Genomic DNA, 20,385 nt, shown 5'->3' on the forward strand with positions numbered 1-20,385 from the left:
TGTTTAACAAAGGGCCATCAAAGACCTTGAATTTACCTTCACTTTCTAAGAGACATTAATTACTTAAACATCTATTGTTCATTAAAAAGAAATAACAGATTTTAGATTAAGCATTTATAATTTTTATATATAATTTGAATATTTATAAAATAATTATAAATTCTCACATACTTCCATAAAAGTTATGCATTATCCTTTTCGAATTGGGATTCTAACTCCGTTCCTCACTATGTAGGTGTTGAAAAATGAAAAAATCAACATAAATTACTTGTATCATTATAACCCTGAAAGAATTAAATCACTCATTCTCATGTGACCTAACAAAAGCACACTTGCATTTGCTGAGCAAAGAAAAATCAGTGTCTTGCACCACAAACAACAAACCAACATACAAAGAAAGAAAGTGTCTTGTCTACTTTTTCCTTCCCTTTCAGTTGCTTTGTTTCTTTGATTATAGAAAACTGTGTTCTCTTAAGAAAATTGAATAAAATCATCCCTGGGAAGTGTCTCTATTTTCCCCAAGGTGTACCTGGTTTTGTACTTTGCTATAATTGCCAGTCTGGAACCCTGAAATTATTCTCTGAAAAAAACTGCTTTTGTTTTCCCAGACAATGGTACAAGCCAAGGGAAACAGCCGATTCTACCTTATCTATCCCCCTGCCACTTCAAAACAAAGTCAGTGTCTCATCAGCAGTTGTTGCCTTGACCATTTTACATGAATTCCTGCCCAAATTTTATGACATGATACAGAATTGTAGGGGCCAACCGACACATGTGGCTTACATTGTCATTGTTTTAACATAACAATATCAGATTTTGTCATATTCCTTTTCAAATGCATGTATCTCTATAACCTTTGGTTTCATAGGAAAAAAAAGAAAGCTCTTTTGTATCCAAAGCTGATGTTATATATCTTTTGACAGAGATCTGATTCTCTTTTACTGCACTGAAAAAGAGTTTTCTTTTTCCATTTATAATTTAATTTTAAGCTACCATACCTTTGTTGCATAGGTGATTTGAAGTGGGTGTTTATGGCAGTTGTCTCTCTCTGTCTTTCCGTTTCAGTAAATGGGCAGGATTCCTTGCTAGAATTAAGAACCAAAGTCCCATTAAATGTGATGATTGTTAAGAGATTAAACAGCTAAACACAAAAAAGAGAATTTCATGAGGATTCCTTGAAACATGAACTGTTTTTGTACAATGGCATGGCTAATCAGAACTCCCTATGCATAATCAACATTTGAAAGAAGAAAAAAACGCAACGTTAAATCATGAGCTTTTCCCAAAGATGATCACAAAAACAGTGCCTGTGAACTTCCATGAGAACCTACCAATTAAGAGTCCTCCCTCTCCATTTCACTTAATTTGTGTTGCTCCATTGCTTGTGACCTGGAAACCATTTGGGACATTTGGGACTGAAGTAACAAGATACCACCCTTGAGTTCAGAAGCTCAACTATGGGAGCGAATTTCACGCATCTTGGCGTTTTGTACTGGTTAATTGATGCGCCTAAGCTGATGGCGTAATCCATCAGCTTGTCGAATGTCCCTGGCTCAACGATCTTGATCTCGAGAGGTCCAATAGATTTGTCGCATACACGCCCTTGGCGGTATACACTATTGAGGGACTCTTCAATAGTCAAGCAACAGTCCTCGAAAACTGAAGGAGGAATCGGGGTGTTACCATTGAGACTAAGCTCCCAGTAGAGGACGTAGTGGCCTGGGATTGTAGTGGTGTCTGCAAAACTAGTGTACTCGGCCAATGTTGCATCGAATGGCAGCAAATGGTTCACTGCATTCTTAACAGCATGTTGAAGTTCAACCTCATCGGTCTTATCAGAATCAATGGACAAAACCACATTTTTCCTGCAAATGAAATTGAATTGTGGTGCCTTGTTCTTGAACCCTGCTACCCTCAGCACATCACCGACTCTATAACGATAGAGTCCTGCGACAAACATTAGTTTCGAACGTCAGTCAGTAGATGCAAGCAAATAAAACTATAGTATAACTCTTAAAGTTTTTAACTTGATGTACCTGAATAAGTGGTGACAACAAGCTCATACTCTCGGCCAAGCTTAACATCAACAAGGTCAACCAGTTCTTGTTGTTCTTTCTCATTGAGAGTTTTGGGCATAGAAATGGAATTAGAGACCCCATTGTTCCTTTGAACCGGAAGGAACTCGAAGTAGGCCATCGTGGGAATGAGAGTATAGGAAACTTCACTCGGCCTGCAAAGAGGGTTAAGGTTGACACCAAAGTAGCATTCACTGGATGCATACATGGTGCAGACAAGAGGGAGGCCATTGCTGTAGTAATCAAGAGTGGGAATATACTGTGACATGGTTCCAGTCACAATCACATCCACATACTTTGTGTTAGGCCATAACCTTGTAATGATCCCTTGCCATGAATCTTTGCTACACTCGGCCTTGATGAAATTGGCGAGTTTAGGATCAGGTTTAAGGATGTTCATAACAGCCTCCCTGACAGATTGGTCAGTGATTTGGGAATCAATGGTTCCTGTCCTTATATCATTACAAAGGAGACGCCAATGTTTCTCAAGAAATTTGATGGCCCTGATGAAGCCAGAGGCGAAAACAGCACCCACCCTGAGGACTTCCTTGTGTTGACAAAGTCCACAAAGCATTTGAGAGTACATGCTTTGGTAAGAATTGGGACAAAGAATGGTCTCGTTTGGGCTGGTGTAGTTTGTGTAAGGGTCATATGGTCTATTTTTGAAATGGCTGCTTTTGTAGTAGCTAGTGAGTACAGGGCGTGCCACAAGGCCACCAGGTGTCTCGGCCTCAGATTTTATAAACAAAAAGTACATCCCTTTGCCCTTGTCTAGACCAGGGACAAATTGGCTCATAACAGGCATCAATAGGCTATAGAGCAGTGACCTCCTCCCTAGCTCCTCCTCGATCGTTGGCATCAGCTTCCTCTCCCCGCCTGATGTCCCCGAGCTGCAACAATGAACAAAACCAACACTACCCATTTAGCCAAAAATCAACACCAAAACAAAACAGAGCAAGTAAAAGAAAAAAAGGGTTGTTTCATTTCTGATGTTCTAACCTTGTTAAGAACTCAGAAATGGGCTTGGAACAAATGATTGGCGACGTATCGCCATTGGCAATACGTTCAACAGAAGGCTGGATATCCTCATAGGTGATTACAGGCATGATGTTTTTGAAACTCTCTCGATCGGTACGACCATTAAGGCCATGCGTTTTCAGGTACTCAACATGAGCATTGCTTGAAAGGATCTCTTGCAGGACATTCTTTTGAACTTCATCGGCGTTTGAAGTCATATCCTCAATGAGCTGAAGGGTTTTCTTGTTCTTCAGCTCCAGGTTGTAATCTGTAGCTTTCTGTGTGATCTTTGGAGCTTCAGGCATGATTCTGATCTTCGTTTTTTGCACTTTCGAGTATGAAAGTAAAGGGCTTTAACCCTTTTTTAAAGAGTCAAGAAAGAGAAGAAAAGTGTTGATAGAAGAGATGGAGTTATGGTTTTGGCTTAGGTGTGAAGGGTAAAGAAGCAAGAAGTTGGGTATAAATAGAGGGAGGGAGATGAAGTTTGCTCGAGCTCTTAAGGGTAAATATGTCAATTCATATTTTCCTATTTATCATCTATTGCATGCCTTAAGATACATAAAGTTTTCATTCTTTTTTTCCTTTTGCCAAATCCTATATGCTTGAAAGAAAGAAAAAGCTAAAATTCCACGTACTAGCCATCAAGTTTTATCCCTAACTTGACTAACTCCCTTAATTACCAATCTCATTTTGTTATCTTTCAAGTAAAATATTTTTTTATTTAAAAATAAATATTTACGAATACATCCCAATAATAAAAGAGAATATTATTCACCTTATAGGTCTCATGTTCAAGCTGTTACGGTTACAGGGCGTACGTATGTTATCAATAACTAACAAAAATTCTAAACATATACTATCTTATAGTCACTTAGACTAATAAAAAATACTATTCATTTAAAAAATTACAATTCATAAATCAATTTATTTTTTTGTATTCTTATTGTATGTTTTACTATTTTCTCCCGATTGTTTATTATGTTAAATTATAAACTGAAATTTTAATTTATTCAATTAAATATATTGATTTTTTAATTTGAAAATATATAATTAATTTGGTGATTTTTTCTCAAATGAATTTTTAATTATAATTATTTTGAATGTACATGTCATCTAAAATTTACTTCAGATTTAAATTTTAAATTTTAAGATTTAAAATTAAAATAATTTTGTATCAAGTAATAATATATAATTATATATATAAAGGAAAGGAGAGAAAAAAACTTAGTTTACCGGGTAGAAATGATTGACAGGCAATTCCCGGTATCCCGCAGTAAAATCACCGGTACAAGCACGCTTGTACCGCGGGTGTCTCACAAAATACCGGCAGCCAGTTTAGTTTTTATTTTCTTTTAAAAGTTTTTTTTTTTACTTTAATTGCAAATTGTAGTTCCCAGTAACAGAAAAAACGGCGTTTACTTTCAGGTTCTCGCGAGACGTTATGTCAATATATCTTGAAAAGATAGATAAATTATTTTTGAGAGAGAAAAAAAAAACAATTATGAGTGCGTACGGTAAATAATTGGAGGCCGTTTTTTCTTCTTCTTTCTTTTATTTATTTTAAATTTTCTCGTGTGGAAGGATATTAGTGGGACCGGCCAGCTGGATGTCAAACTTAATAATTTGACACGTGTACGAATGGGAATTCAGTTGCTTCACGTAGTTTAATGGGTAAACGACACCATTCATCACTCACCTTTACTCTCTTTCTATTTCACTCATTGTACTTTCAATTTTTTTCAATTTAATCACTCAACTTTTGTTTTACTCATATTTCAGTCACTCTATGATGACATGGATTATTTTATAAATATTTTCATATGCATGGTATAAGTTATTAATATTTTAATAATAAAAATAAATTAATTAAAAACCCAAATTATATCCTTAAATTTAAATCCAAACCTTAAATACCAAATCATATATTAAACCCTAAATCCCAAATTACAACCTCACCCCACCCTAACCTCTCGTTGGTGGTGGACGGTGTCTCATCGGCCATTGTTCATGTTGTTATCTGGAAGCCAATTTGATCCATCAGCTCCAGCACTGAATTTATGTACTAAAGAAACAAATATCGTGCTCACATAATTTCTAATTGAAATTGTTGTCCAAAACAGTGCAGTAGAATTGAATTCCAAGTACCCGGTCGACATGAATAAAGTTTTACTTCAATGAAGCCTGTTACTAGAGTGTCCAATACTGAAATCACAAATCCAATTCCCATCCGGTGCAAGAAGTTGATGCCCCAATCAAGCCCCGTATATGTTCGACAATACAAACTAAAATGCAATAATAAAAGGCTATGGTTGAGAGCATGAAAAGGCTCCAATCGAAACTAGAAAAGGTGAAGAACTGAACTATCGTCAATGAGCCACCGTCCACCGTCCATCGACAAGAGGATGAGGCTGAGGGTGGGGTTTTAATTTAGGATTTAGGGTTTGATATACTATTAGGTATGATTTAGGGGTTTAGAGTTTGGGTTTAAATTTAAAGGTATACTTTAGATTTTTAATTAATTTAATTTTTATTATAATCTTATGTGGTATTAAAATATTAATAAATTATGCCACATCATATGAAAATATTTTTAAAATAATTAATGTCATCATAGAGTGATCAAAATAGGAACAAAACAAAAGTTGAGTGGTTAAATTGAAAAAAATTAAAAGTACAATGAGTAAAATAGGAGATAGAGTAAAGTTGAGTGATAAATGGTGTAGTTTACCCTAGTTTATTTTTTACTAGGATTCCTACTTGCCTGCAAATACTCGGCTCTCCTTGCATATGTTGTTATGATATTTTATGTTACCTCTTGAAGAGATAAAGATAGTAATTTTAAATTATAAAAAAATCATAAAGGTTTAAAATAATAATATTATATGTAGTGATGAATTGTTTTTAAAAGATTTGAAGTGATTACAAGATAATATTAATTCGAAAACTCTCAATTATTTGACATTGAACGTTCAAATACACTTACAGATGTCATGCTTGAACATGCGATTTCCAGGGATAACAAGCATCCTTTAATCATTGAGGTTGTTTGGTTTGTGTCCAGTAGTGAACCTATAAATTTAAAAAACTAGGTTCAATATTTTTTTAAAAAAATTTAAAAAAAGAGTATGCAATTTTTATTTTTATTTTTATTTTTTTCCTTCCCTTAGTAGACTCAACTAAATTTAATAACTCTTCTAAAATAATAAAAGCATACAGTTGCTCTCCTATTAGACTTAATACCTCTGTTTTGAAAACCGGACCGGTTCAACCGGGAACCGTTGCTTAGTCCGGTTCAATCTAAACCGGTTGAACCGCTATTAGTGAACCGGCCAGAACCGCTGAACCGTTCGAACTGGACCGGTTGAAAACCGGGAAAAACTAGGATTTTTGTTTTTGTTTAAAAAAAATTAAACCAAACAACGTCGTTTGTTAAACGAGCCAAGTCGAACTCGAGTATTGCTGAGCTCGACTCAAACTTGAAAACTTTAAAAGTAAGCTAAACTCAACTCAAACTCACAAGCTAAAAATTATCAAGTTCAACTCAAACTCGAAATATAATATTGAAACTTGAACTCAAAAAGGCTTGAACTAAAAAAAATTAGAAGCTCGATTGAAGCCTAAAATTCGAGCTTGATTGAAGTGAAAGAATAGTTCACTCAATGCTCACCAAAAGGCTCCATGATTTTGAATGCCAAATTACCTCTATTATTTATAGAAGTTAGTTGTGATGCGCTTCTATGTTTCTTAGCAATGTGAGATTGTTTTGTTCTCATATTTTTACTCTTTAGACTTTTGGGATGCTCTTCTATGTTTCTTAGCCATGTGAGGTTGTTTCTTTAAAAAAAATTAAACCAAACAATATCATTTTGTTATGATTTTTTTAACCCCAAATTTATTTTTTAATTATAGTTATATAATTATATTTATTATTTAATATGTTTTACCTTAAATATTATGTTATAGTTAATTTGAATCATTTTGTTTCACTTGATTTTATGGTTTTTAACTTATATATGTTATGACTTGCTTTGAATATGACTTGTGATATAAAAAATTATTTTTTATTAAATATTTTTGGTATTTTTATTTAATTTTTTAAATAATTATGACGTCGATCGGTTCTTCCGACTGGTCGGACCGGTTCGACCGGTTGAACCAGTGAATCGGTAGCATGACCGGTTCGCTAATCGGTCCGATTCTGAAAACCATGCTTAATACATCCATCCGTGATTGTATGTTTTGTCAAATATATATTCTCCGAAGAAAATAATAATCTTGGACTATATATTAATATTTATGCCACATTAACTTTACTATGACTTTTACATATGTATATGTAATTTATAATGTATTATTATATAAGAAGGCATGTCTTTGAAGAAAGCATGCATCGAAGTCAATAAGTCATGATGGGGTTTCAATAAAAGAGTGCATATATATATCGTGTGGACAACGTGAAAACATGTTCATCCATCACTTTCCATTTCTTACTTCACTTTGTCTTCAATAATTTTTTGTTTGGAGATTGGACAAATAAAAAAAGGGATTAATTTCCCAAGGTTTGTCTCTTGGTATACATGATAAGTTGATTAATAAAATCACGAACATAACATATACACAACACTTGTTTTATTCATATCTCTAATTTTGTTATAGCACATTGAAGGAGGAAAACATTTTTTTAGTTGACATAAAAGTATAATGCAAGAGTGTTATTTTCATTCTAACAAACTTTGTCAAAAAAACAAAGCATGTTGGTCTCACAAGATGGGTTTGACAAGGGTGTCCCCCCCCCCTTTTACGATGAAAATAACTACAATAAGCATGGTTGAGAGCCATTTGTCCTTGCATTTGGTACCTAACATATCACAAACTATCTTTTTAGGTCAAATACATTATATATTGTATATAATAGCACACGCAATATGTCCCCAATGTCAAAATTCGTAGGCTAAGTTCCACTTAGACTATACATTATTGTTAATTGACGTTGATAACATGCAACATTTCCCTATTAGCAAATTTGCTTATCTTCCCCTTACATCGAGTGTTTGTAGAATTTGTATGTAATTGTATTTATGATACTTGAAGTTCCTTTATCTTAAACATGAATTATAAATAGAGAAAATAGATTTATAGATTCAAATATATTAATTATATTAAAATATAGCTTTAATGTTGTTTATATAGTTGATTTTTGTCTAGATGTTATTATCGCAATCATTTGATGATAAAATTCATAGTGTCCAAGTGTAAATCATGAATAATAGGCCGTTTACGTGAACAAACAAATCGCCACGTTAGCGTATCAATAGTTTCACACTATATCATACTTCCCGAATTCAAGAGAGGTTGTTGGATAAAGAGATCTCAACGTTGATGTCACTGCCACTTCACCACTTATTGCCCTCCATCAAGGATGTCTCCACTTTTTGCCACGTGTAATAATATCGTAATTGTACACTATTTAGAACACTCTTATTTTTTATTAAACTTTTTTTTAATTAAAGAGCACTCTTATTTTGTCACCGTAATTGCAGATCAACAAAATTTATTTTTATTTGGAAAAAACTTATTTTTTAATTTTAAATTATTTAAGTTGAGTTATAAAGTTAACTTAAATATTTAGTTTGAGTTTTAAATTTTAGTCAATTCGAAAAAAAAAATTAAGATGATGTTTTGTTGTATTTGATTAATTAATATGATTTAATATTTAATATTCTTAATTTTCTAATCCCTTTGTTTCAAATTATTTTTTTTTATCAAATTTGAATCAAATGTTGCTCAACCACTATAAACTATATATGTAACTTCAATTCATCTTCAATAAAATATAATTAATACTTATCGGAAAACAATAAAAAAATACTTAATTACAAAAAAAAATAATCAAAATGAGTCTAATCTTCTCTCATTTGTCTATGTTGTCTCCTTCTCCCATTATCCAAATTAATTCATATATATAATCATGAAAGTAATATAAATAATAGATCAACTACAAATAAAACTTAGCCTATGTATAGCTTAGGGTATTGATTCATAATTGTCGTGCAATTACATTATCCTTTTACATCTTTGTGTTTAGGGAACCAATTATGTGGTCCTTAAATATCATGTTGCCATGCATTAAGGTGGTGGGAAAAGGAGACGTACATTTTTTATAAGTTCCATAAAGGGACTTCATCTTCAAGGCAGGATCTTGTTCTTATGCCTTAACATGGACAACTCATTTTATTTTATGACTTTGTTGAGTTAAAAGTAATTAGTTACCATGATTAAGAGACATTGCCTCATGTTAATTGGCTGTGGAAAAGATTCAAAATCCAAAGGTTAATGTTAAACTATTGGAAATCACATGCAACTCTTTTTAGTTTTTTTTTTTTTTGGGTTTAAGGATGTATCAGTGTCTCCTTCCTTTGACACATCAAAAGGTCCTTGGAAGCCGTGTACTTCTCTTCTTTTCATATCAATGTAATGCCGCTTTACTACTACTTTCTGACCAAAATTGCTTGAAATTTCACTCCAGCAATGATGAGTTCATGACATCCATCTGGTTTCCAGCCCCATCTTTTGCAGAACTATTTTCTTAAGTATTCCTTTATCATTTTATCTGCTGAAGGGTGATTGCAAGATTCAAGTAGCAAAATAATGAGGGTTTTGAAAACATGATAAAAACATATATATATATACGGTGTTTGATCTTTTTTCATCAAGGAAAAGCTTTCCAGTACCTGCTGTTGTGTGTGTCATCTCAAATTTTTCAACGTCCTTACATGTATTAAATTCATGCAACATTACTTATATAAGTGTTGATGTTATTTCTAGAAGATTCGGATTCAAACAGTTGTATCTGTAAGGTATATAATGTCGGTATGTTAAGGTTAAATGACATGACTTCATATGGTTTCTTTTACTTTTGTCCCCCTAAAAATTTTAACCTAGATCTTACCGACAATGGTGGAGAATCCTACACCATAGAGACGAAGATGAAATCGTATAGCTACAATTAATAATGTTGGTACTTGCGTTGGTACCAAGATCCGGTCATGTCATTGTGATCCCAAAAGGAACTACTTTTATGTCTAATATGATGAAGTCGTGTTCTCCACTTCATGCACAAACCTCATCATCCATGACTCGGGACACCATTATACTACCAAAAGGAAAAACACATGAGCTTTCACTCTCTCCAAAAGAAACCATCACTACTACGAAATTTTATCTCATAAAAGATTGACATCTTTGCATGCTTTTAACTATTGAACATAAATCATTTATCACATCGACATGATGTACAATAAATGATTTCTGCTTATCGATGTAAATGTGGACACTTTCGTTATATGATGATATCATAATTTAGAGTAGGTAGAATCAGAAATGTATGCAGAGTTTTATATTAGGAGGATAAAATTTTAAAAGCTTAAAAGAGAAAAATACATAAAATTTTAAAAATAAAAATATATTATCAATAAAAAATAATATTTAAAATATACTATAACTTAAAAATTTTCAACGGTGAAATGTCTTTATCTGCTCTCTCCTCCATTCATAGGTGGAACAAACGAAAATAACAATTTAAATTAGTCAAGTCCTTTATCTATCTCAAAATGTGTTTGCCCCTCAGCTTTATCATTTTGGGATGTGGTTTTTATTTATTTATTTATTTTCTTTGTTTGACTTTCATGGATATTGACAACTTACCCAGTAGAGCAGTGATAATGGATGTTGGCTGGTTGAGAAGGGTCTTTATCCACTTACTGTTCGTGCACTCTTGTCTGTTACGTGCCCGAAAAGTTAGGGGACACTGTTCAATGTCAATATAATAAGTCAATTCCTTAGACTTAGATGTTGTCCAAGAATCTGGAATTATTATTGTTGTTTGTAGAGCATTGACCAGAAAATTAAGGGTACTCTCTCCAATTACTGAGTCACTGCCCTAAACACGCATTTTGAGGAAATATCACAAAGTTTAGAATCAGATATTGGTTAATCCAAAACATGTTAAACATCACTTACAATCAATGAATCAAGCCTTAATTTTTGGGGATGAGAATGAGAGAATCTAAACAAATCGTGTTCAGTCCCTTCACCTCACTTTACGGTTTTGAAAGTTGATGTACAAACCTTAACTAGATTCTTAACTTTTTCATATTTTCATATATATATATATATATATATCCTTTTATAAATTTATTAGCAAATATGAAAATTAAATGATAGTGAATTAAGTAGCAGATAGAGTTTAAAAATATCAATAAACTATCTTTTTTTTTTACAATATCTTTCCAAAAGTTATAAAATCAACATTAAAATTAAAATTTTGTTATAAAATAAATATCGAGCTGTTAATCGTTGTTGTTAATATAATTTTATTACAATTTAAAATTGATAGGTAATATCTTATTTGATCCTCAATTGTAATTAAAATTTTATTTTAATATTTTAATACTTTTAAGTAATAATTATAAAAAAATATAAAAAGTCATAATTTATTTGAAAGTTATATTTAAAAATAAATTGTGAGAAATTTTTTATGAATCATAAAATTTTAAGTATTTAATTATTTTGTAATTTAGTTCATATTTTTCTTATTTCTTCAACACATGCTTCTCAACCACTATAGAATACATGTGTAATTTTAATTTTTTTAAACAATATTTTTTTTCAATTTATTCTCTTAACTTTGATAAAAAAAATATATATTTCTTCTCTGCACTTTGATAAAATAAATTAATACTTACAGATTAATATTTTAAGGGTTGAGACATTCATAATGAATTGGTAGGTAGAATTAATCATTTATACACCTTATTATGCTTAGGGTCACATTAAGCAACAGAAAGATTTACATCCAAAATGTCGGGAGGTTCATGATAAAAATTTAATTTAAAAGGGTATGCATATATAATTTATGTTTGAATATATAAGCACATGATGAAAACTAGAAGACCACTACACAACTCATTTATTTCAGTAATAAAATGACCAAGATTCGATACGGTAGCCAACTTCAAGGCACCATCGAACACCTAAACGCAACGCCCGAGCCTCCCTAAAATCAATACCCACGCATTGTGGTTGCGTAGCATCAAGCACTCACGATTTAGCAGACACAAAAAGACCCCCTCAATCACCAACAACGGCTGCAAAACTAACCAAGGCACCAATTCATGCACTATATATATTTCAATTATGTGAACATGTATATTTAAAATTTAAAGATTATATTATTCAAAAATAATTTAAAACTTTGAATATGAATTAGATAAAACGAATGTATAAGATATAAAAAGAATCTAGTTAACTATAAGATCATGCAATATGTTGGGGATATATTTAGAATTAATACAATTATATTTATGTTTGTGAAGAATATATTATTTATGAATAATAAAAAAAAATGAAAATTTTCCCAATGAACAGGCTGAAATGAAATATTTCTTTTGAATGAAAAGTAATGAGAATCTAAGAGAAAAGTGGTGACATTGATTAAACATCTTGTTCAATGACTTTTAACTAATAATATTACTCAAAAGAATCATTCTTTTATTAAATACTTTTAGGATCATAATCATTTTTGTGAAGAATACTACAAAAACAATGATATATATATTGGAATTAAAAAACATATATCGATGAAGTGCCAAAGCCTTCTTGAATGTGTAGATATGGCCTACAAAGAAAGACCTCTCTATAAGGAATACTTCCTTAATGGGAAATATAAAAAAAATTAAGGAAAATTAGTTTGATAAATTTATTAAATATTTTTAGAGAAATTTATTTATTTATCTCTTAAACAAATATTAAAGAAAATTAAGAACCAGTCAAATGGTGACTTGATAGTGGCCACAAATGAGTTTGTCGACTCATAGATAAATTTACTATTAAAATTTTAATACAGAATATTATTTTTTTATATAAACCGCTTATTTTATTTAAAAATAGAAAATATCCAAATTACAATGAAGGTTTACAATCACAACTATAAACTAAATATATAATAAGAATATTTTCCTAAACACAAGAAAACTAGCCACTTAAGATCACACTAGAATCATACAAGGAAAATGTTAAAAAATATAACTAAATAAACTCGAACCAGAGATAAATATGAATATATCTGACTGCATCGACAAATGAATTACAAAAGAAAATAAAACTATTGAAAGACCACCGACATACATCAAATCAAAATCGAGCGATGTGAAAATACTTGTAACATCCATTTCTCGTATACGTCCCCGTACATGAGTCACATATGTCACATGACTTTTAAAATATTTTCGTACTTGAAAACCAGTAAAATTTTGTTTCTTTAAAAAATATTTTAATATAATAATAACAATAATAATAACATTCATTAACTATTAGTATGTAAAATGACCTTAAAGTTCAAACGTAGTAAATACTACAACTCATATGCCAAATACATACCAAAGCATTATCATATATCTAGTACATGTCATCTAGTGATATCAAAAGTAGACATGGATGTCATACAGTTGCTGATGAGACAACCTTTGATTTACAATGTCACCTACACTCCTTACTTCGATGGTATGCTATTATCTACGTGTGAAAATCATCACACGCTAAGTATTCGCTTAGTGATGTATAATAAAGTAAGGTATAAAAAACATAGATATATTGATAAAGAACAAATATGACTTTAAGCCATATAATATATAAACACTCAAAACTCACTTAATAAGCCAAGTTTCCATCAAATAACCTGCTAAACAATGTTTTGTATGCCTAGCATACATATAAATCAATATATTTCAAAATATACATTCACATCTCAATGTATGACAAATGAGAATGCAGGTACATTGTAACATGAAATTAACCATTTTCGGAATAGTAATCTCGTATGACTATCATCCTTGCACACAAAGTGCCATAATACACAAAGTAATACTTCAAGTACACAAAGTACTCTTACGAAAATGCAATTATGCATTTTCTAAAATCGATAGATATCCATCTCACACCAAGTATGTTAATTACATACATAGGGGTACAATACACAAAGTACTACTATAATACCACCTTATTTAAGGTATTATCATTGCACCTATGACTCTCCATGTACATACAATAGGCTTTAAAATCCAAATTGCATGTTAAAAATTTATTCCAAACCATCAATAAATAATAATTTGTATGAAACACGTCCATTCATTTTAGGGCAGTTCATACCCTAAAATCATTTTCATAAACTTTATGAAAATATTTCAAAATACGATAAAACATGCTTTTATAAAAGCATTCGAGGTTGACTCATCGCAAGTCGTCTTCATATCATATAAGTACATAATAAATGCACTCACCTAGTATGCCTCAATATTATTCCTTGTTGTAGTCCGACTATTCCGTAACTTTGTCCTTGCCTTTTTGTTTGATTGTCTCACGAATTTGATTACGATCTACACAAATATCCATATTCACACATACAAATATAAAATACAATGTTAGTATCCTTACTAAAATTTATACAAAATAATAATACTTAATAATAATATTATTTTCGAATTCTTTTAAAAATCATCATAACTTTTCCTTTTTATTCATAATGGGCCATTGTTATAAATTCTCCAAATTCAAGCACAAATAAGCCCAATAATTTCTAGCATTTAATTTACAACTCAATATCTCAACAATACCATAATTACCACTTAAGGCACTAACTTTCTCAATCACTATTAACTTTGTCAACTTTCCAAAATGGCTTAATTTCACATTCTAAATTCAATTTCAGCCCTCAAACAATAATTTTTAGTATTGTACATCAATTATTGAGTAATTACACAATCAACCCACACCTTTTCAAAATTTTTGAATAGGTCCCTCAACTTTTGAAAAATTACACTTTGGACCAAAAATTTTTCTAAGGCTTGTAGAACCTTTTAAATATCATTTCTAAGCCATGGGAATTTTTCCACAATTTTTACCAACCTATTTCCTCATGGCCAAATGCTTTAGGGGTGTAAATCTCATGATTTTCACTTGATTCAAGCATGAAACCAACCTCTATTCAACACTTCAAGACTTTTAGAATCAAACCCATAACTTAATTTCATCAAAATACATCTTTCCCTAAAGTTAGGGTTTGGCCAAATTCAACATAGGCTTATGTAGCCATGTACAAGTGATTTTAATCAACAATCATGCTTGTATATGATTCGACAACCTCAAAAACATCATAATCTTTCATCAATTTCATAAACCTTAGTGTGAACACAAACCCTAAAATTTGGAATCTTTAAACACAAGCAAGATTAACATGCAATACTGGTACCAAATGGTAGCGTTTTTCACGTAGAACAAATTTCTATTTCACGACATAATCTAAAATCCAAAGGATATTGCTCAAAACTTGAAAAGAACATTTTCTCTTACCTTGGTTGAGGTTCACGACAATGTTGCTAGAAAAGGGAGAAGGTTACATGAAATTTTTAAGTAATTTCATGTTAATTTATCCTTTATTTAAGCTTAAATTAATAAAATATTCATTTAATGAAAAATATCTATTTTGCCATTAATGAAACTTGATAATTACCATACAACCAAGCCACATCAACCTTATCATCTTTCAAAAGTCAAAGATGAACAAATTATTTTACCCTTTTCCAATTTTACTAAGCAACTTTCCAAAAATTGTAATATTGTCACTTTAATCGAACGATCCAAATTAAACATGGAATTAAATCCTCAAATCCAGTGGTTTATATTATTTTCCATCATCTTAAAATGTGGAAAGAAAATTTTTTAAAGCCTAATTTATCATCCTTCAAATTTCCCGAAATTTCTATTCAATCCGATTTACCGATTTCTTACTGGACTTTAACTCTTTCTAGTTTTCAACATAAATTCCTGATCAAAAATATAATTTCAATAAAACCCTACTCTCAAGAGTAAACTATCTATTTATGAAATAAAAATTATTGTTGGGAAAATTACAACTTAGACCCCTAATATTTTCTCACTTTTATATTTTGACCACTAAACTTTAAAAACTTACATTTTAGTCACTAACTGAAATTTGGGGTATTACAGTACTATCCACGAACGCAAATCGTATATCCAAATTCAATATGAGAGTCCAAAGCAGAGAATATCATCATGATAACAAATAAGTACCATCTTGATTAATCTTGACGATTTCAAATCCAACCCTGAAAAAAATAAACAAAAACAACTGTCAAACAACCGAAAACATGTCATGAATGTAGAATAATACGTGCCAAAAAGGTAGAATTATTAAGAATAAAAAACAAGAAAAACTAAAGATGCACTATAATAAAACAAATGAAAAATAATGAATACTGGCGGTCGGCAATCAATACCAAGACTGGTACCACCACCGATCGAAGAAAAGAAACTAACGACGGTTATGGGAAAAGAGAGAAAAAGAGAATACAAAACATTATTTAAGTTTAAACTTATTAAATGGTTATAAAAGAGAATGTTATTATTTTTAAAGGATTCGAGTTTGAATAATTGCGTCTGTAGGATATATAACATTTTTAATAGGCTAATAAATTTTTTGAACATAAATTGTTTTTGAAACTAAAGAGGAATACTAATTGTTTAAACCGCTTAAATGTTTAATGATCCTAAACCAACAATTTACCTATCAAATTTCCACATTTTATTAAAATTCAATGATATTAAAATTAAAAAAATAGAATTATAAGAAAACGCAATGGATATGAACAACGTCAAAAGAAATTACACTCAAAATTTTATGAATGAAATTGGATTAATCAAAAGAATAATGAATTGAAGTAGGCTGAAAATGCATCTGTTGATTACAGATTGGTGGGGATTTTTGAAGTGGAGAGAAATCTTGGGGGCAGTGGTGCTCAAAAGTAAAATCAGTAAAGAAATCTTGCGATATTCCAACACATTTATGAACATGGCAACAGTACCTCCACAACAATAAACTAACAGACAAACCAAAAAAGACGGGCCTTATCTCCTTTTCATTCCTTTCTTCATAGAAAAATGGGATTTATCTGAAAAAAAAACTGAATCAATTCTCTCTTTTTTCTCTGTGGCTGCTGCCTGTCTGGATTCTCAAATTGTTCTCTGCAAAAAACAAAACAAAACTTCTTTTGTTTGTTTTCTCAGACAATGGTGCTAGTAAAGGGAACAGCTTCTGGTTCTACCTTCTCTATCTCCCTGCCACTTTAAAAAAAACTGCTTTTGTTTCTTTTCTCATATATGTTCTTCCAAATGCATGAATCCTATAATGGATATGTAGATGTGCAACAAAATATTGGATTAAGAAAAGAATTCTAAATCTAAGCATAATCTTAGCTTCGAGGAGCATGCATGTAATTTGATGGTAATAAAGTGTTTCATCCAAAGCACCATTGATCTTTCAACAGAAAATGGATTCTCTTTAGTCCATTGAAAAAGGGTATCATTGTTTAGGCTACTCGGTTTTGCACAGGTATTAGATTTCAGAGGATGTGTCTTAAGCTTTTAAGTGTCATTTCATGTTTGAACATTCACAAACAGTGGTCTAATTAGTTTATAATTAGTGGATAAAACGTAATGAATAAAAGTTGGTCTGCTTTTTTTCTTGAAAATAATGGGGGAAAAGGTGGGTGATTATGTTGGTTTTTGTTTGCCATTTCAGTTAAAGGATATATTGTTTTGAAGGACTAAAGACCAAATTCTCATAAAAATGTGATTTTTTGTGGGAAGAAGTTTCCTTGAAGTACATGAACTGTTTTTGTACATGGCTAAATCAAAGTCCCTATGCAATATTAAACAAAGGTTACAAGAGAGGAACATAAAATCACGAGGGGGAGGGGTTAATCTAGAATGGGTCCTGTTTAACTTTTACCTAAGATGATTACAAAAACAGTTTTTATTAACTTCCATTGAAAAGCTACTATTTAAGAGTATTATTATTCCATTCATTCCACTTAATTCATGTTGCCCCATTGCTTGTGTCCAGGGAACCATCTGGGACATTTAGGGCTGAAGTAACTAGACACAGCCATTGAGTTCAGAAGCTCAACAATGGGAGCATATTTCACACATCTTGGAGTCTTGTACTGGTTAATTGATGCACCTAAGCTAATGGCATAATCCATCAGCTTGTCGAATGTTCCTGGTTCGACGATCTTGATCTCGAGGGGTCCGATGGATTTGTCACATACACGCCCTTGACGGTATACGCTATTGAGGGACTCTTCGATAGTCAAGCAACAGTCCTCAAAAACAGAGGGGGGAATTGGGGTGGTGCCATTGAGACTAAGTTCCCAGTAGAGCACATAGTGGCCTGGAATTGTAGTGGTGTCTGCATAACTAGTGTACTCGGCCAACGTTGCATCGAATGGAAGCAAATGGTTCACTGCATTCTTCACAGAATTTTGAAGTTCAACCTCATCGGTCTTATCCGAATCGATGCACAAAACCACATTCTTCCTGCATATGAAATTGAACTGCGGTGCATTGTTCTTGAACCCTGCTACCCTTAGGACATCACCGACTCTGTATCTATAAAGGCCTGCAAAAGCATTGGTTTCAACAGTCAATCAGATGCAAACAAGTAAAAGCTCTACTAAAATTCTTACAATTACTGAGTGTGATCACCTGAATAAGTGGTAACAACAAGCTCATACTCTTTGCCAAGCTTAACATCAACAAGGTCAACCAGTTCTTGTTGTTCTTTCTCATTGAGAGTTTTGGGCACAGAAATGGAATTAGAGACCCCATTGTTTCTTTGAATCGGCAAGAACTCGAAATAGGCCATTGTGGGAATGAGAGTATATGAAACTTCACTTGGCTTGCAAAGAGGGTTAAGGTTGACACCAAAGTAGCATTCACTAGATGCATACATGGTGCAGACAAGCGGGAGGCCATTGCTATAGTAATCAAGAGTAGGAATATACTGTGACATGGTACCAGTCACAATCACATCCACATACTTTGTGTTAGGCCATAACCTTGTAATGATCCCTTGCCATGAATCTTTGCTACACTCGGCCTCGATGAAATCGGCAAGTTCAGGATCGGGTTTCAGGATGTTCATAACAGCCTCCCTGACAGATTGGTCAGTGATTTGGGAACCAATGGTTCCTGTCCTTATATCATTACAAAGGAGACGCCAATGTTTCTCAAGAAATTTGATGGCCCTGATGAAGCCAGAGGCGAAAACAGCACCCACCCTGAGGACTTCCTTGTGTTGACAAAGTCCACAAAGCATTTGAGAGTACATGCTTTGGTAAGAATCGGGACAAAGAATGGTCTCATTTGGGCTGGTGTAGTTTGTGTAAGGGTCATATGGTCTATCTTTGAAATGGTAGCTTTTGTAGTAGCTAGTGAGCACAGGGCGTGCCGCAAGGCCACCAGGTGTCTTGGCTTCTGATTTTATAAACAAAAAGTACATCCCTTTGCCTTTGTCTAGACCAGGGACAAATTGGCTCATAACAGGCATCAATAGGCTATAGAGAAGTGACCTCCTCCCTAGCTCCTCCTCGATCGTTGGCATCAGCTTCCTCTCCCCGCCTGATGTCCCCGAGCTGCAACAATGAACAAAACAACACTACCCCTTTAGCCAAAACAGGGAAAATGACTGAAATTAACATCTATGAAAGAAAAGGATTGTCTCATTTTTATAAGCTAACCTTGTCAAGAACTCAGAAATAGGCTTGGAACAAAGGATCGGAGACGTATCTCCATTGGCAATACGTTCAACATAAGGCTGGATATCCTCATAGGTGATGACAGGCATGATCTTTTTGAAACTCCCTCTATCAGTATGACCATTGAGGCCATGTTTTTGAAGGTACTCAACATGAGCATTGCGTTCAAGGATCTCTTCCAGTACTTTCCTTTGAACGCCATCAGGACTTGAAGTCACATCTTCAATGAACTGAAGGGTTTTCTTGTTCTTCAGTTCCAGGCTGTAATCTGTAGGTTTCAGCGTGATATTTGGCGCTTCTGGCATGATTCTGGTCTTTGATTTCTGCACTTTTGAATGGGAAAAAAAGGGGTTTAAGCCTTTTTATGTGCAAGATGGAGAGAAAGATAGTAGAAGAGATGTAGTAATTAGTTTTAGATTTAGTTTGAGGAGAAAAGTAGGAAGAAGATGGGTATATATAGAGGGAGATGTGAAGTTGGCTAAGCTTTCCTTTGTATATATTCATTTTGGGTTAATATGCAAATCGGTCCTCCAATTATTATCTTCTTGAATGATTTGGTACCCCAATTCACTTTTTTGACGAATAAAAATCTGATATGTGATAACTTTTATGCATCATCAAAT

At 32.5% G+C, this 20,385-nt stretch overlaps 1 protein-coding gene across 3 annotated transcripts; it reads right to left on the reverse strand.

The window, feature by feature from the left end:
- Positions 1 to 1,284: 1,284 nt before the first annotated feature.
- LOC120127823 (indole-3-acetic acid-amido synthetase GH3.6) lies at positions 1,285 to 20,099 on the reverse strand. 3 transcript variants are annotated; one of them, XM_039145639.1, is made up of 4 exons: positions 20,092 to 20,099; positions 3,075 to 3,406; positions 2,037 to 2,965; positions 1,285 to 1,947 (listed from the first exon to the last, which is right to left on the reverse strand). In XM_039145639.1, exons 2-4 carry the CDS (start codon positions 3,395 to 3,397, stop codon positions 1,361 to 1,363), a joined length of 1,839 nt encoding a protein of 612 aa, XP_039001570.1. In that variant the 5' UTR covers positions 3,398 to 3,406; positions 20,092 to 20,099; the 3' UTR covers positions 1,285 to 1,360. The 3 variants fall into 3 exon arrangements, with proteins under 3 accessions (XP_039001570.1, XP_039001571.1, XP_039001572.1); XM_039145640.1 differs by lacking the exons at positions 2,037 to 2,965; positions 3,075 to 3,406; positions 20,092 to 20,099 and adding exons at positions 18,187 to 18,624; positions 18,711 to 19,639; positions 19,745 to 20,075 and having other exon boundaries at positions 1,285 to 1,509; XM_039145641.1 differs by lacking the exons at positions 1,285 to 1,947; positions 2,037 to 2,965; positions 3,075 to 3,406; positions 20,092 to 20,099 and adding exons at positions 17,993 to 18,624; positions 18,711 to 19,639; positions 19,745 to 20,075.
- Positions 20,100 to 20,385: the final 286 nt, after the last annotated feature.

This window comes from Hibiscus syriacus, unplaced genomic scaffold (assembly GCF_006381635.1).
Source record: "Hibiscus syriacus cultivar Baekdansim isolate YM2019G1 unplaced genomic scaffold, ASM638163v2 tig00110472_pilon, whole genome shotgun sequence".
NCBI lineage: Eukaryota > Viridiplantae > Streptophyta > Magnoliopsida > Malvales > Malvaceae > Hibiscus > Hibiscus syriacus.

Coding starts and splice junctions, on each gene's coding strand:
- LOC120127823 (XM_039145639.1), bottom strand. CDS start 3,397: ATGCCTGAAGCTCCAAAGATCACACAGAAAGCTACAGATTACAACCTG. Junction 2,966..3,074: donor ATTTCTGAGTTCTTAACAAG/GTTAGAACATCA, acceptor TCATTGTTGCAG/CTCGGGGACATCAGGCGGGG. Junction 1,948..2,036: donor TGTTGTCACCACTTATTCAG/GTACATCAAGTT, acceptor TGTTTGTCGCAG/GACTCTATCGTTATAGAGTC.